The sequence below is a fragment of the Anoplopoma fimbria genome, chromosome 16 (assembly GCF_027596085.1).
Source record: "Anoplopoma fimbria isolate UVic2021 breed Golden Eagle Sablefish chromosome 16, Afim_UVic_2022, whole genome shotgun sequence".
NCBI lineage: Eukaryota > Metazoa > Chordata > Actinopteri > Perciformes > Anoplopomatidae > Anoplopoma > Anoplopoma fimbria.
The window spans coordinates 22355870-22373821 of NC_072464.1; the positions used below are offsets into that span (position 1 = coordinate 22355870).

The window sequence follows — 17952 nt, forward strand, 5'->3', positions numbered from 1 at the left end:
CCGACCCAACTGGTTAACTGGACTGAGTGACTGGGAGGGCGTGTGAACACCAAGAGCTTCTAGTCCACACTGCTGACATTCACCACGGTGAGAGAGAGAACAAGGTAGGAGGAGATGAGGGAGGAGCCTACACACACACACACACACACACACACACACACACACACACACACACACACACACACACACACACACACACACACACACACACACACACACACACACACACACACACACACACACACAGTTGTCTTTCTTTCTCAGACATAGTTGTTGAGTTTCTCTCCCTCCCTCCCTCCCTCCCTTACACACTTCATTTGTCTGGAACAGAAGTCAGTGTTAATTATTGTGGAGAGCTGGGACTCGGGTTCCAACACTGTGTGTGTGTGTGTGTGTGTGTGTGTGTGTGTGTGTGTGTGTGTGTGTGTGTGTGTGTGTGTGTGTGTGTGAGAGAGTGTGTGTGTGTGTGTCTCAGAGGGAATGTGTGTGTTCAGCCCCTTTTCAGAAATCTACTTTGTACCATAGTCGGCTTCATGTATCTGTTGAAGTGATGCCTTTTTGTTTAAATATGCTGTAATGACTCTATTCAAATATGGCGGATGTTATGCCCACACAACATTTTGGTAGAGAGGGCAGTGACGTTGAAGAAGAACAGAGGTGAGTTGATCAATGCATGAATGGATTTACATCAAATTTGCCAATTTAATTTGTATTAAAAAAAACTCTTGTTTTAAGGCTGGTATGGTCAATATTTGTATATTAAAGTGGTATCTGGTATCCGTGGCTGTCGACTGTAACAAACACGTCCAATCATGGAGAATGTTGGCAACGCTGAGCTGGGTTTTTGGTTGAATACTTTGTTTAATATAGCGTACTTTTACTGGTTTCTCCACTGGTACCTTGAAAAGCTTTAACAGTTATAACTTGGATTTTAAAGGGATAAAACCCACAAACAATAATCACTCAACTCTGCAGACTTTTTAGTGACTTCCAGCTAATTATTTAGATTTTTGTTCATTCTCACAGCTCTCAACACGTCATTTCTGATCACACCAGGAAGCTGTTTTCAAGAAAAGACCTACATACGCAGCAGCAAACAGCATGACACAGCATGTGAACACAGCAGCTAATTTAGCAGCTAGAGAACCAGATATTTCTGGGTGGAGACCAAAAACAGAGCTAAAAGAAGGAGAATACAGGACTTCATCCTGCTGACCTGGAAAAGATCAAATCTGTGAGCTTCCGATCACAAGCCTGCTTCTCTTAGTCACCATTATCTTATCCCTGAATATATTTCCCATCGATATCAATTATCCTGCAGAATCCTGCCTATTTGCCTGCAGGCCCACAGACACTGAATAACCTGATGTCATGACTCATTTGAGGCCTATTTGCTCACATGCAATATGTAAATCTAGCTGGAATCATGTTGTGAGCCGTTGGCATGAAAACCTTCCGATGCTGGTGGGAAGATTGTTTTAAAAGGAGAGTTTATTGCTTTTCTGCCCTGCACCATGAGGGGTAAAAGGACCTAGAAAAGATGAATCTATTCTACAACTTTAACCTTCACTATTTGCATTCTGTGATGCAGTTTATTAAAGTTCAGAGGTAAAAACATTTAACATTTCTTTCTCTCTGTGTATTTGACCTTGTCACAGCATTGTGATGGTCACTGCAGCAGCAGGTAAGACAAGGTACACACACACACACACACACACACACACACACACACACACACACACACACACACACACTTAGCCTACATAAAGTCTGTTTCCCTGCAGTGTCCCATTTTATACACAAGTGCACTTCAGCTGATGCTCTACAGCAAGAAATAAGACTTCACTACAGCAGCTATGACTGCACACTACAGCAGTTTGTCACAACACCAGTCTCACTGAGAGCAAGTTAAAAACCCCTAGAGTCTTTCTTATGACATCTACAATCTCATAACAAGAGGAAAAAGTCGTTTAACGTCAAAGAATAGCAAAAACCAAGACAAATACCAGCACAGTGTAACTCTCTAGTCACTTCTATTAACTATTATATTCACGATAATTACAGCTCTTAGTTCCATCTGTATGAGTGACTTCAGAACTCCACCGTGGCTGATTCTTTCAGTTGCGTTAACCTAAAATCTTCCGTGTCTTCACAGTCTTTCAGAGAGGACAAGGAGACCTACTTTACAGAGCAGTCACAAGACCCGAGACACACACGAGACACGGCGGACGGAGGGAGGAGGCTGAAGCTCAGAAGAACTCAGCTCTTTATACATCCAGTCCATCTCACTAGCTCTTTGGGGGTTTAATTACCAGTTTGACTCATTCATTAACGAATAGAGAACAGTTAATTAAATACCCATCAGCCTCCAGTCACTTCACTGTTGAGTAAGCAGACGGGGGTTCTGCTTAATTCTGCTTTCACACAATTAAACAATTATGCGAGGCGTTCGCGTGGTTTGGAGGGGAAGACTGCACCGGGAAGAAAAGAGAGTCTTCTATTTGTAAGGATGTTCTCAGATGTGTCAATGATATAGCTATGGTTTAACAAGTCATGTAATACGCTTCCGTTCTTCAAATGCAGCACCATGAGTTCTTGAAGTGACTGGATACAACTAATTGCGGTTCATTTTCTCTGATGTCCCCTGAAACTTTTAGTCATCCTATATTTCTGCAGCTGATGTCCTTTAAATGTCTTTGCTACAGCTTTTACTCCTACAACTCTGCAGCTCCTCCTCCGCTCAAAACAGAAAGACAACATATATTTTTTACAGGTTCTATCAACAGTTTCACATCATTTGTGTTTTACTACTATTTGTCACAAAACTACAACTTCATTGTGGCACCAGATTGGTTTTGGCTAACTTAAGGTTTAAGTTTAAGCTCAAAAGAACACCTGCTTCACTTCAAAACAGTCCACATTTGATATACATGATGCATCTAATAACCAGAGGTGGGACCAAGTCTTTGCTTTGAAAGTATAAAGTAGGTCCCAAGTCTCTGCATTAAAGTCAAGTCCCAATGAAAGACTGACAAGTTCCAAGTCAAGTTTTAAGTAAAGACTAATCGAGTCCGAAATCAAGTCTCAAGTAAAGACCAACCAGTCCCGAGTTAAGTCTTGAGTTAAGTCAGAAGTTAATGCTGACAAGTCCCAAATGAAGTCTAAAGTAAAGACTAACAAGTCCCTGATCAAGTCCCAATTAAAGCTTGACTAGTCCCGAGACAAGTCCCAAATCAAGATCCATGTTAAGACAAACAAGTCCCTAGTAAAGACTGAAGTGTGTTGCAAGTCTTTTTTTAATTTGTCAAGTTGAGTCTAAAGTCATCAGATTTAGCACTCGATTCTGACTCGAGTCCACACCTCTGCTAATAACTAACGATGAAATAGACCTGACACTGGCCTTATTTTTATTTTTTTATTATTCCCACTACCAAATGTGTGAGTCTCTCTGGGTGACGGCTTTAGATGGCCCGAGGAATGAACCGACAAAATGACCATGTTGGTCTCCAGAGAGACTCTGGTAATGAAATCAAACAAATGAAGCATGCCAGTACTATTTTTTTTAATATCTGAATTGTAGAGTAAGTGAACATAAAAGGGAACTGCACGTTTCGGTTTTAAAAGCTATATATTTATTGCAGTGAGACCAATCAATCAAGTCAATTTGCAAACTGTTAACCAATGTTTTCTTTTTAAATGGGGGGGGGGGGGGGGGGATGATGATATAAGATTTTTAACTGTTGTCTTTTGGCAAGTGGGTCTTAAACTTGCGTGTGTGCCTGTGAGTTTAGTCTAATGTGTAAGAGCTGCAGTTGTCTGATTTGCATCTCTCTACAGGAACACAAAACAGCCTTTTCATCAGCGAGAGCATAAAACACACCATGGCTGCGACAGGCAAATCAGCTGATCTAGCACTGTCTGTGTGTGTGTGTGTGTGTGTGTGTGTGTGTGTGTGTGTGTGTGTGTGTGTGTGTGTGTGTGTGTGTGACTACAGTGAAGAGGAATCACCCGACCACACAAACCTCCTGCCTGATGATTACAACCATTAGCAAGACAAAACTGTGAACTGGGTCGCAGGAAGGCCAGTTATGCTAGGAAAGCAAAGTGTGTGTGTGTGCGTGTGTGTGTGTGTGTGTGTGTGTGTGTGTGTGTGTGTGTGTGTGTGTGTGTGTGTGTGTGTGTGTGGGAGGAAGTTTATGGTTGGTGTGTTCAAAGTTTGGTATTCGGAAAGTCACGATAAGATGGGAGGAAATAACTTCTTTGTGGGTTTAGCTATAGTTGCTTCCATCTGCAACATAACAAACATGCTGAATACAACATGAAGTAAATTGTTTTCAGCGTCCAACTTCCAATCTGCTGTAAAACTCCCATGATGCAATGAGGTAAAATCCACTCATCCTTATGCACCCTGATAATGAGACATCCAAAGTCACCATCAGTACAACCTTATGTGTGTCCAGCACTGACAACAGTCACCTTTATTTCCATCTTCATTGACTTGTTGTGAACAGCTGGCATTTCTTTTGCTCAAAAATGTTCGGTTTTAAATCAAACTCAGACTTCAGATACCCAGAACCATATTGTACGCAGTCACACTCACATCAGTAAACAATTAGAGTTGTCGCTTAGGTTTGTCAAGGAGACAGGAACAACAGAGCCACAACACCACCTTCTGAAATGTAAAATTGTTGCAAGATTTTCCTGATGGTGCAACGGAGAAAAACATCCGCTCCATGTGCGACACCTTCCGTTAATTCAGTGAGATGTTTTAAAAGATCATCTGCTTTGTATATCGTCCTCTTTAAATAATGCAGAGATAACATTTTGGGGGGGGGATTTCTGTATTATGGAAGCCCATTAACAGCAATGTAATGACATAAAAAGATCCTGTAATTCATTATGAGAAACTTTCTTAAAATAATGACTTCTCAAAAGACATTCTTTTATATGATAACTATTTTGTGATACCAAGTCATTATTTTTGCAATAATACATCATTATTTTGAGACAATAAGACTCATTTTGAGTTCCCAATTTACTATTTTGAGATATGAAGTCATTATTATATCATACCAAGTCATTATTTTATAATACTAAGTCATTATTATATCATACTAAGTCATTATTTTATAATGCCAAGTCATTATTATATCATACTAAGTCATTATTTTATAATGCCAAGTCATTATTATATCATACCAAGTCATTATTTTATAATGCCAAGTCATTATTATATCATACTAAGTCATTATTATATCATACCAAGTCATTATTTTATAATGCCAAGTCATTATTATATCATACTAAGTCATTATTTTATTATACTAAGTTATTATTATAGCATACCAAGTCATTATTTTGCTTTACTACCTCAATATTTTGAGAAACTAAGACATTATTTTTAGAGTTTCTCATTATTTTGCCTTACTAAGTCATCATTTTGAGATACCAAGTCAGTATTTCAATAAAGTTTATCATTATAATGATTTATAGGATCTTGTTTAATCCCAGCACAAGGCTAAATTGTTTCTTTCCCCCCTATTACTGGGTGAAATGGGCTTCCAAAGATTAGCATTAGTCTGAGGGGGAACTTGGATTTCCTCTGTCTCACCAATAGAGGTCAATGTTGAGCTGATTACAACAAGTGGTCTAATTAAAGGAAATCAATGATGTCTCCTTCTTGCTGTCTAAAGAGAACAGAAACACTGAAGCCATGTTAAGGTTTTAGGGGCTGCACTTCACGCTTTTGTATTTTGACTCTCAGCAGACTTACAAGCACATAAACACATAAACACATCACAGCCGCTCTTTCCAGAACTTCATAATGACTGAAATCCATCCAATCAGGCCCCTTTTTCATTTCATTCACAACTGTGCATTATGGGTGGAATTGTGTTTATTTCAAGGGAGTTTCCATTTAAACTGCATGTGGTTATTGTGTTTTTGCTGTGGGAGCAGACCATTTCTACAGTGACAACATGGTTGTCAAACTCATTAAAGGAACCACATTTATTTACAATGCACCATGAAAGAAACATCAATCCTGAGCCAGAACAGAGAGAGAAATGTATGTGCTCTATTTTGCTATTTCATTTATATCTTCCAAATTTTACTTTCCAAATCTAATACTATGTTTTGGATAAGCGTTTGGCTTTTATACCAGAATTTTGGAGCCAAAGTTTATCCTTAATGTTGCAAACCGAGTCCTAAACTCTGGTCCTCAGGTTTGTTTTTTTCCTACCTTTCCCCGAGCCGAAGAAACAGTCCATCTCCACGCTGGAGCGGGAGTGGGACACGCAGAGTGTGGAGCTGGGAACCAGTCCCTCCTGTGGCGGGCTGCGCTCGGTGGTCCGAACCAGACACCAACCGGGCCGCTCGCTCGGCCGCTCCAACAGCTCCACGGTCTGGCCTGGAGGGACGAGAACACAGATGATTTACAGGGTGATGCTGCAACTTCAGACAATCTTATTTTACAAGTTTTAAGAGATGTTTTTCAAGTTAAAATCTTATGCATTTTAGTTTTAAACAATACTATCCTTTATTGCCATTTTAAATACTTGAAATACACCTATTTTCTTTCAGCGCGACCCCATTAAGACTAAATGACATAAACCCAAACTAATATAGCAGGTTCTATTCTGACCCAATCCGACATATAATCTTTGGATTTAACTATGAAACCAAACCATGAATACAGTCAACAGGTAGATCCAAACTAAAATGTGTAAACAGGACAGAGAGGTTTCTCTCACCGGTGCTGACGGACATCTCCGTGCTGCATCCTGCTGTGAAGTCCTGGAGGACGACGGTCAACTCACAACCACCAGAGAGCTGCAGACACAAAGAGGGATGAGACGTTAGACTAGACTTTTAGGATATCCAAACATTAACGGTGCTTTAAAAACGACATCCCGTTTGCATGTGTGAGGCAAAATATCACTAATTCCTGATGCTCTTAATCTTCATTGTAGCCTAAAATAATCTGCTGTTAATCCACCCGAGGAAGCAAAACTTAATCCATCAGTGTTTGCACAATAAACATTTCCAGACTGATAATACAGATATTTAAATTGTCATCAGGCTGGAGGAACCAGATGAACCAGATGAACCAGCAGCTTTGAGGACACGACCTCTCTCTGGTTCTACAACAAACACTGAACCCTACAAACAGAGAAAAGAGGTGAACAGAACAGGAAGACAAGTTGTGGACAAAATCCTCAAATAGTCCTGAAATGAACCGTGGACAAAAGGACTAGTGTGTGTTTTTAAACTCTCTGTGGCCACAAACGTTTCCAGGCAACGACGACCAAAACGTCCTGACCTTCAGGACGGAGCTCCAATCTGTGACATCACTGCCTTCTCTCGGGACAGAGAAGACATTTATCAGCATTATATAATCCATAAAAAGCTTGATCCAGTTTGGAAGCATCGTAACTGATAACCGAATGTGTTTTGTCTTTTATGTCAAAATTAAATATATATCTATTTTATCAACATTTTGCAGATGAAACATGCCTATAAATCCCCTGAACACCTTTTCTCTATATTCTTAAATATGCACGGATAAAATAGTAACAAGCAAACTTAAACATATTTGTTGTTCATTATTCAATACAATTTTTTACCCCTTAACTTGTGTGCTGTTTATAGATCTAGATTGATTTGGTGTGAGCTGCTGAGTGTTGGAGATATTGGAATGACTTCTCTCCGATATAAAGGAACAATATGGCATTCGGTTTTTGGTGCTCAAAGCGCCAAAAATCATACATTTGAAAAACCCAACAGCATTGTCTCTCTCAATAAATCATGATCCAGTTACTAGAGATAATCACCGGACCTTGTTGTGAGCAGTTTCATGTAGGAACTACTTTCTTAATGTCAAACTACACCCGCAAACCGCATCACCGCCCAGAAGGAAGCGTGCATCTTTGCTTGATACTGCTAGCTCACCTAGCCCACCACCGAGCTAGCTAACGTTACAGCTCAGCAGAGGACGCCATTAATGTTTCATTCTATTCCATGAGTTGATATATGCTTCCTTCTGCACGGTGATAGGGTTGGCGGGTGTAGTTTGGTTGAAAGAAAGTAGTTCCTAAATGATTACTGGAAAGAGACGTTGCTGTTGAGTTTTTCAAACGTGGTTTTTTTTTTGGCGCTTTGTGTGCCACAAGCTGAACACCATCTAGTTCCTTCAAATTGGAGAGAAGTAGCAACACCAAAACAATGTAAAGTGATAAAAAGTGCTACAGATGAGAGGAAAAATATGTTTTGATTTTGATTTTGGGGTGAGCTGTCCCTTTAATACTCATGGCTGAGTGGGAGTAGTCTGATTTAACTGACAGTTAAATAGTTAGTATTTCTAAATCCTGATTGGTACACACATGACATCATCTTTCTTCAAATGAGCCTCGCACACTCCAAACCAGAAAGGGTGAAAAAAGAAAAACTCAAGTGAAACAACCAAAACCATTTAAAACACCATGTTCCCATTAAAAGGAAATAAAAATATGTTGTCTGGGGCTTTAAAGTGTATGAAGTTAACCAAATCCACAACAATTCAAACATCTAAACGTATATAAACTCGCTATGCAATTTAACTTAGATGTGGACTCTGCAGCTGTATGCAGAAACATATAGATATTGGAGATATTGGAGCAGACTTTAACTCGGTCAGAAGTTTTCATTGACGCAGATTGACAGAAAGCAAAACAAACTAAATATGCAAACAACAGTTTTGGTCATAAAGGGTCTTAATGGCTTAATAAACCTGTTATATAAAGAGTGAATTCACTCACACTCACACACACACACACACACACACACACTAGTGATAAAGAAGACGTCATATTCCTGAGGTGTGTTGACCTTTACTCCCAATTAAACAACATATATTTACGAACATAGAAGGTAACGGAACCAATCCAGCTGATTGTTGGGGATTTCAGAGGTTATGTGTGTTGAAAACAAACAGGCTCACTGATAAAGCTTCCTGGACTGAAGTGACCTGCACGCCTGTGTGCTGTAGAAACACACCGTCAGCTGATGACTGCGTTCACTCTGCTGCAGAGTGTATTTCAGACATAACAGCACATCTCCTGGATCTGCTTTGGGACATTTCCAGCCTCTCACTCGTGGCGTCACAATCAAACTGAGCCGATGTTTATTCTCAAAACGTCATCTGAAAAAGCTGTAGATGAGTCTGTCTGACAAAAGCATTTTGTATTTGCAGATGTGGGACTCATATCAACCAATATAAATAAATAACATCAAATAGATGAATTCAGTGCCTCAGTGTTCAACTATTTAAAACAATGTTTTTTTTTTTGTTTCATTTTCTGAAAAGTAACAGTTTTGTACATAAAAAGATTTCTGTCCGACTTTTTTACTATATATATATATATTCTTTTTATACATCTGTCTATTGGAATGGTTGGTGGATCTGAATGTCACCGGAATCGAAACAGGGAAAATTGTTTTGTCTTATTCTGACTGTCCTGATTTGATTTTTTTACTGAAACAATCTGCTTTCAAAACATCATATTGATTATGTACACAGAGTATTTAACTAAGGAGGCTGTGAACATAGTATTCTCTGGAGGTATTTCAGGAATTGAGGATATTCTGAATAGTGATGACAAGGCCGATACAAACATGTGATGTGTTTTCAATCATGACTTTATTCAAAATGTATTAACCTTTCATTAAAGTAAAAAAAGAGATTTTTTTTCAACAAAAAATTGATTTAAAGACTATTTTTTTATAATTTATTTTTTCCTCATTCAGGTTCGACTTGTGTTTTGAGTGCAGTAAGGGTAGAAATCAACCATCACAATCATTTTTGTGTGTTTGGAACATTCTGGGTCTAGTAAGTTACACTACAACAGTGAATGAAAACAATCCTACAATTCTCTTTGACACTGCAGCCAAACTTCTGTCCATTTAAAGAAAACTGACTATTAGACACTAAAAGTAAAAGATAAATCTATGTGTAATGACACAAAAGTGGCTCCAGGATGTAAATCAAGCCATCTCCCTCACACTCATTGTCTTGGAAAATGTCAGCATGTGTGTGAATGTATGTTAATGTTTGTGTGTAAGCAGGTTGCTCGTTGTCAGGCTAAAAATCTCCTAGCAACAAGGACCCCTGTTTCTATACAAGGTGCAGGTGAGTTTAAACCTGACAGATGGCCACACACACACACACACACACACACACACACACACACACACACACACACACACACACACTTGCAGAAGGCCCTGCAGCCCCCACGCAGGTGTTGTCACTTATTCTGGCTGATTAGAGCTCAGCTCAGGCTACGGAGCTATACTGGGAAAGGTGACGTCACCGAACCTTCACGCACTAACAAGAATTGAGTTCGCTCCGTTTTGTTGCCCCGTTACGTAGAGCCATGGCTGTGGAAGCCTGTTCAAATAGAGTGCTGCATCTGATTGGGCAGGTCTGGTTGAATCTAACATCTGATTTCGAAAGATCTTGATTGTCACCTCTCGTTAATAAAGCATAGGATAAAGCATAGGATAATATGTCTATAAGAGCTAATCAGACTGGTAACTAATGACAACATTTGGCATCCCTGTTTGGATTTAAACATGGTTTGAGAACAAGGTCACTCAACGGTAGCAAATGTGCAATAATAATGCAAAACCAACACCTGTATGGTCCACTCTCCATCCATAATGTGTAAAATGTAAAGTCAAAAGTCAAACTAGCCATCTGTCTGGTGCCATCTTGTGAAAATGTTGCATTTCTAAATTCTTTCTTAAAGTATAGTAAACTTTATTTGCAGGACGACATGCCCCTTTGTGGGTGAAATAGAACATTAACATTAAAACAAGACTTTCATTTAAAAAAGCTGAAACGTTGAGACTTAAGAGACATGGTTTCGTCTCTCACGTCTCTAATCTGACGCTCTGTGTGTTTGAGGGTGTGTCTTGCAGCTCTACTGTCATGTGACCATATCTGGGCACTGAAACCACACACACACATGCACGCGGCAGTTTGTGATGGTCATATGTGTCAACACACACATTATCCAAAGCGAGTTACTTATTGTAAGTCGCTTTGGATAAAAGCGTCTGCTAGATGACTGTAATGTAATGTAATGTAATATCGCCTCCTTTAACAGCAGAACGAATGGGAAACTTGAGTTACAGATGTTTAAATGAACCACATCAGCCTTCATTTGGTTCCTTATGAGTGAAACGGTGACAGAAGTAGCAGCAAAGTCATTGAAAATTCTCTGATGCTTTAATTGGTTAAACTTCGGCTACAGTCATTAGTGCTGCGTGATGTCACAACTTAAGATTCACCAGTTTTCCAAGAACTTCTAGTCCATATTTCATTTGGCTTTTTATGTTCAGTGCAAAACTAAATATCTGAGAGACACATTTATATTATTGAAACTGTTGCTTTCTTATTTTGTTCAAAAACATCATACCTTTAAACCAAGAACTTATATAAAACATGTTTGATAAAGCAGATGAAAATAACATAAGATTGTAAAATAATATATAAATTACACAAAAAACAAATCAAGAGGAAAGTAAATACTCCCTTTACTCTTTAAAGCGGGTAATGGAGATTACAATTAATTTTAAAAATCTGTCATATTCCTTCTGTCTCACGCACACAAAACGTTTGCCAGGGAGTGAAAATTGCTGACATAAGCAGTAGTGACAGCGCATGCTTATGTGGAAATATGTTTTTGATCAGTCAGCGACCACCAACCCCGTCTCCAAGGAATAACTCTCATATGAAACTCATTTAAAAAACTTCAATTCACTCACAACTTTCTGTTCCAATTCAAGAAGTTAGTGCCATATTCTTTCACTGCAGCGCCTGACTTCAACACCAGAGAACCAAGTTTATGTTCGGTCTTCAAGTCAGATTTCACTTTTACAATATTCAACAAAGATCTAAAGTTCACAATGTCATGCTTTCTTGCCAATGAAACATGTTGACATTGATCATTTTGCAGAGATGATAAAAATAAACATTTTGTGGAGACAATTAAGAAACTAATAAGGAGAAGATACACATGATGATATTTCTTAACAGAGCAGCGTGACTTTTCTACCATTCTAGTTCCTGAAACGTTAATTTAGACAAATAAATATTATCCAGAGACTTTGTTACAGCTTTAAATGATAAAAGAGCTAGCAGTTTTTAAGCCGTTGCACAGAGTCTGTTACCAGGATTTTTAATTCAAACAATGTCTGTGAACTGTTAAAAGATAAAGTGCGGTTTGGTTGTCAAATTTAAATTTACTGCCGATCCATAAGAAATGACGCAAATCAGCATATGTGTAAAATGTAATAAAACGTTGCTCTGCAGTATGAACACGAAGTTATATATGAAGCCTACAGAGTGGTAAATACATTCATCTAATGCAAGAGATGCCTCTGCAATACGTAAAGGTGTTTTTGTGTTTCAGGTAGAGAAAAATATAAGTATTTACAATACTTGTTTTTTATTTCATTTTATTTGTATCTTGTCTTTTTACTATGTCTCTTGTGTGCACTATACCCTATGCTGCGGGACTAATAAAGGATTATCTTATCTTATCTTCATGGAGTCAAACCCATGGAAAAATCCCTCTTGTTCCAAGTCTGAATAGTAGGTAACTTCTAACATACGTCATCTTGATCTCTGCCCAGCCTAAAAACATACTTTGATTTCTTTCCATTTCTTAAACCCTCAGTAGGTGAGGGTTAATGTGTCACTGTAGAACTGTTCAGGACACATCCGGAAATACAAAGCAGTCCAAACAAAGCAGTTGTTTACAGAGAGAGTACAGACGACTACAGTGTCACTAATGCACAAGCATGACTAGAAGATGCTCCTGATGCTCCGTTCTGATCACATGTTTAGGCTCTGATGCTGCATTGTTGGTTATCATGGGTTTATGGGTAAAATCTATGAACAAGTGTTTGGTGTTCTGAAGCAAAAGAGCATCACAGAAACCAGTGGAACCAGCACGGCAATCATACTGGCTGTATATATAGAGTGAAGATTTTAAAGTTCAGCTCTAATACATTATGTCATGATCCACAGGCAAAGTGAGCGGCTGCACAGGAACCAGTTCGACCAATAAGACGGCCTGCTGCTCTCATGTGCAACACAGCAGAATACAATGCAAAAAATGCAAATAACCTGCACAGAATTATAAAACATCCACAAGAGCCATAAGAATATATTTTTTTAAATAACAGCTGAAAACCTATTCATTTAATTTGGCTTATAATTAATGTAACTAATTCGTTCATTGTTATTGTTAAGTCATTGTTTTAATGTACTTATTACATCACTTACTTGCTGTCTAATTTTATCATGCATTTACCCTTGTGTAAAAGGTGATCTATAAATAAAGTTGTTTTTTTTATTATTAGTGCAAACAACTCAATCACCAGCATGCTGTCGAGGCTTTAAAACACGGAGGTGTAATACTCTGCTGTTACAATGCACTCTAATGACAACCAAGACATCTGTACAAACTCCTAATCGTCAATATGCTGATGATGGGATGATAATGTTTCTCTGTGTTTTCTAGATTTATAAAGAAGCAGAATTGATAACTCTATAAGCCAGCAATACGAGTTGACTGTGTAATTATTTTGATGTTTTCTGGCTTCAGGAAGTCAAATATCTCTTTATGCAGAAATCTAATATATACAAATGATTTTATGGCAAAAATTATGACAAAAAAACAAATGATAATACAAAAAAATATCATTTTTTGCTGCAGGAACATAATTTACACGCATGGAATTAAGCAATAACTCTTAACTCTAAAGGATACTGTATCATTAAGCTCTGTTTTGCATATGGCGGTCAACCAGCCAACACCTCAATTTTACAAAACGAAAAAAAAAAACATAAAGAGAAATTCTGAAATATCAGGTCATTTACAGATTTCCAAAATGCTACCCTGTGTCCTTTTTGTAACAGTCAAATGTGCTATTACAGATATGACAGGAGGGAGTGTGGTGCGTTTAGTCAGCAGAATAACAGTATTCACAGCGTTTATCCAGTGCGGCTGCACTCTAATCTGAATAAAACTGGCTTCTAGACGCTCACTTTTTATTTCGTCCTCCTCTCTGTTGCAGCTAATGACCCGTTTCCTGTCTGTCTGCTTGGCACACACACACACACACACACACACACACACACACACACACACACACACACACACACACACACACACACACACACACACACACACACACACACACACACACACACACACACACACACACACACACACACACACACACACACACACACACACACACACACACAGTTTAACCATTAACCTACCCACTTACACACACACTCCCTCCTGCAGGCCAGCTTTTAAGACACGCTAAGTGAAAGTCAACAGCACGTATGATCTGGATTAGCATCTGAATCAATGACCAAACCTCACCAGCAAACCAAACCTCAAAACACTTTTTCTCAGATTTCAGAAACCCAAATGAAGAAATTCGATCCTTTATAACTCTTAACAGTTGCAGGAGGATGACTGCACATAGACTTTGCTCTTTTTACAACTGTCGTTACATCATAGAAAACTGATTTCTTCAATCTAGCAGGTCAACATCAAAGGACTCCTCAGTGAAAGATCACAGAACTTGACAGCACACCAGCTGCGTTTTCTCTCAGCAGTTTCATTCATGCAGAAAAATCAAGTCAAAGCAGATGATTGAGTGCAATTAAAAGACATTCAGGATTAGTTCTATCAACATACAAATAAGAGTAGTATAGTGTGTCTATTGTAGAAGTACCTCATTATTGTGACCGAATCGCTTTTTTCGTTTACCACACAGACAAAATCAGAGGTCATGTTTCTACCAGCATCTAAAAAGGCATAAGTAACCTTCTATTTCATTATATTCTATGACAGAAAAATTCAGCAAAGTACTTGAGATAAGCATGCCAACTGTGTTTTAATATACAAAGTATATCTGAGCTGCTGTAGTAGTACTGCACAGGAGTTTGTACTCACTCTGCTGCTCTCTTTGAACAGTTTAAAGCTCATCCACTTTGGCATGTCGCTCCTCTTCTGTCTCTCTCTCTCTGTCTGTCTTCCTCACTCCGTCTTTGACAACTCCCTCGTTTGTGTCTCTGCCACACACACAAACACGCCCTCACTCTGTCTCACTCTGTCTCACCCTCTCTCTCTCTCTCTCTCTCTCTCTCTCTGAGCAAACAGCCATAGCTCTGTATTAGATTGGTACGGCACTCTGCTTGGTGTGTGTGTGTGTGTGTGTGTGTTGACATTTATTTCACTCCTTGGAAGCTACTGGGGTACAAAACACTTTCCAGGACTCCTTGTGGGTGTGTGGGTGTGTGTGTGTTTATGTTTTACTTGTGTTGTGGGGACATGAATCCATTTACACAGTCACATTGTGGGGACTCACATTCCTTATGGGAACAAAATCCAAGACCCTATAATTTAAATCATTACATTTTAGGACGAATACTTGGTTTAAGGTTAGGTTAGGTTAGGTTAAGGTAAGGTAGGGGTTAAATTACTGAAATGAATGCAACTCAATGTGTGTGTGTGAGACATAAAAGTCATATGACCAGCAGATGGCTACGGTACGGCTTCAGTCTGAACCCGACACTGAATGCATTTGATTCATGAGAACAAACACACACACGTAAACAATTGCTAGCCGCTGTTGCAACAGTGTTGCATCCGTATGCTGGAAACACGTTAAAAAGCACAATACATGATACTATTTACTCAACAGGAGTGGTCAAACTTAACTTGTTAAGTACTTATATTGATAGATGTATTTCTTTATGTTACGTTCACTTACATCCAGCATGAGTTTTTCTCACCTCTAGGAAAGTGTGAATAATAAAATGGACAGGTAGGTGTTTCTGTCAAAAGTAAAAAAAAAACGTTTTGCTTCAAATTATGCAAAAAAACAAAGATCCTCATGGAAGCCGTCATAATGCGTATTGCTACGCGACTTGCGATTGGTCAGTTTCAGCTGATTCTGCCATTGCTTTTTGCATTATATAAGATTATACAGAAAGGGAAAGAGACGCTTGTTCTTGTGTCCCGCTGGTGTTTATGCATCGATTTATACGTCTATTTTCTCCAAAATAATCAAAAGGTACAGCGTTTTATTTTATTTGCACTTATGTAGGGATGGGTACCGAAATCTAGTATTAAAACACGGTCGGGGCTAAATTATAAAAAAAAAAATAGAATTGATAAGCTTGGATGTTACTAGTTCTTTAAGCGGTACTTTTTAAAGATTTGAAGTTATTTATTATCACACTACAGCATCTCCTCTGCTCTGTGTCGGGGCTGAGCTTCTTGGACTACGTTTGTTACTGCAAATGCAATAAAACCTTTGCAAGTAAAAGCCAATACTTTATCAATACACTTAATCAGCAAGCATAAAGATGTATTAAAGCCAGATGTGTTTCTCTCAAACACTGCCTCTGTTTTTAGCACCCATGCATATTTTGATTCAATACATACAAAAAAAAGGGGGATTCCCCTTTTGATTTGGCCTGTGACCAACAGCAGAACTACTTTTAGACACTTTCATGTGACAGCAATGCCCAATATATCACATGTATATCACATGGAATTAAGTTATCCTCAACGTACCCTATGGGATATTAAAAACATGTGAAACCAGAGGGAAATTGGGTCTTAATTGTGGTCTGGCGGTTCCTAATTACAGGGTCAGTGCACCCAAAGTACAAGAAAAAACATTTTGTCATGTACATATATTTGTAATGCCATGCAGACAGTTTTGTTTAATTTGCTGAGGTTTGATATACGAATCTCTCATATTTGTGCTGCCAACTAAACAATGGAAATTAAATGGCATTTAATTTTTTCCTGCTAAAGATACTGAAAAGTTACGCTCAAACAAGACCAAGAGGCATCATTTGCAACGCTGTCTTAAGGTCAGATTGACTAAAGATATTGTGCAGATGCTATAACAGTGCATACAGCTTTGCCGAAGTGCAAATTGCCCTTTTTTTTTTACGTCCGATTGCAATTATTCATTTGGAAGTATAAATGTGTTTGAGGCAAATGCGTCGGCTGTGAAGGGTGAGAGACAGTCTGAGCCAGAACTTACATCCTGAGTAGATTCAGGCCATATAGATCTTGTTCGGGGTCAATCCTGGGCTGCTGCTAATGACAATGATAACATGCTAACATTTAGCATTTATCTTTAATATGGTTCATCCTGAAGAAAACATGATTGTTTGTAGCTTGATGACATTTCACTCAAATGTCAACCACAAGGCAGGACTAGAGGAAAAGTGAAGGGATCGCCAAAGTCGCTAGGATTCATCCTTTGGGGACCATGAATATCTGTATTAAATCTAATGGCAATTGATCCAAAAGTTCTTTTGATATTTGAGTCTGGACTGAAGTGGTGGACCAACCAACACACAAACATAAACTGACACAAGAAGTAAGAAAATATGTTTTTTTAAACATCTGTGTCAGCTGGGCTTTTAACTTCCGAGCAGAAACATGAACAACTCAAGACAGGCGTCTCATATTGTTTAAATTTATTAAAGGCACAGGGATAAATAATGGATTCAGCCAATGGTGAGCCCCCTTTCCAATGTTAGTGATGCATATTCAATCTAACAGGAGTAATGTACTAGTATGGTTTATTGGTTCTGGCTCACAGCAAAAACACACAGTTTTACTCCAACCCAAGGCGGATGCTAAAAAAAAAAAGTGTTTATCCTCCGACCTACGAGGTCGTGGTGGAGCCATGCGGGCTGCCAAGCTATCGACCGCCGGAACGACGCTTTAAATAACATGAAGACCACAGACCGAACCACAGCTGAGTCAGTGCACCGAGAATCGTCACAGGAAAGACATAACTCCACTCAACGTCACAGAGCTAAAAGAGACGCTATAGAACAGACTCAAC

The 17952-nt window shown here is 38.8% G+C and overlaps 1 protein-coding gene across 1 annotated transcript in view; it reads right to left on the bottom strand.

Annotated features, from left to right (window-relative positions):
- Positions 1-17952, bottom strand: part of kalrna (kalirin RhoGEF kinase a) — a 138260-nt gene that overhangs the window by 32382 nt on the left and 87926 nt on the right. The window contains exons 39-40 of the mRNA XM_054615852.1: positions 6753-6831; positions 6242-6409 (exon numbers count right to left, since the gene is read on the bottom strand). Of these exons, the coding sequence (XP_054471827.1) occupies positions 6242-6409; positions 6753-6831 (247 nt within the window). The remainder of the gene's footprint in view (positions 1-6241; positions 6410-6752; positions 6832-17952) is intronic.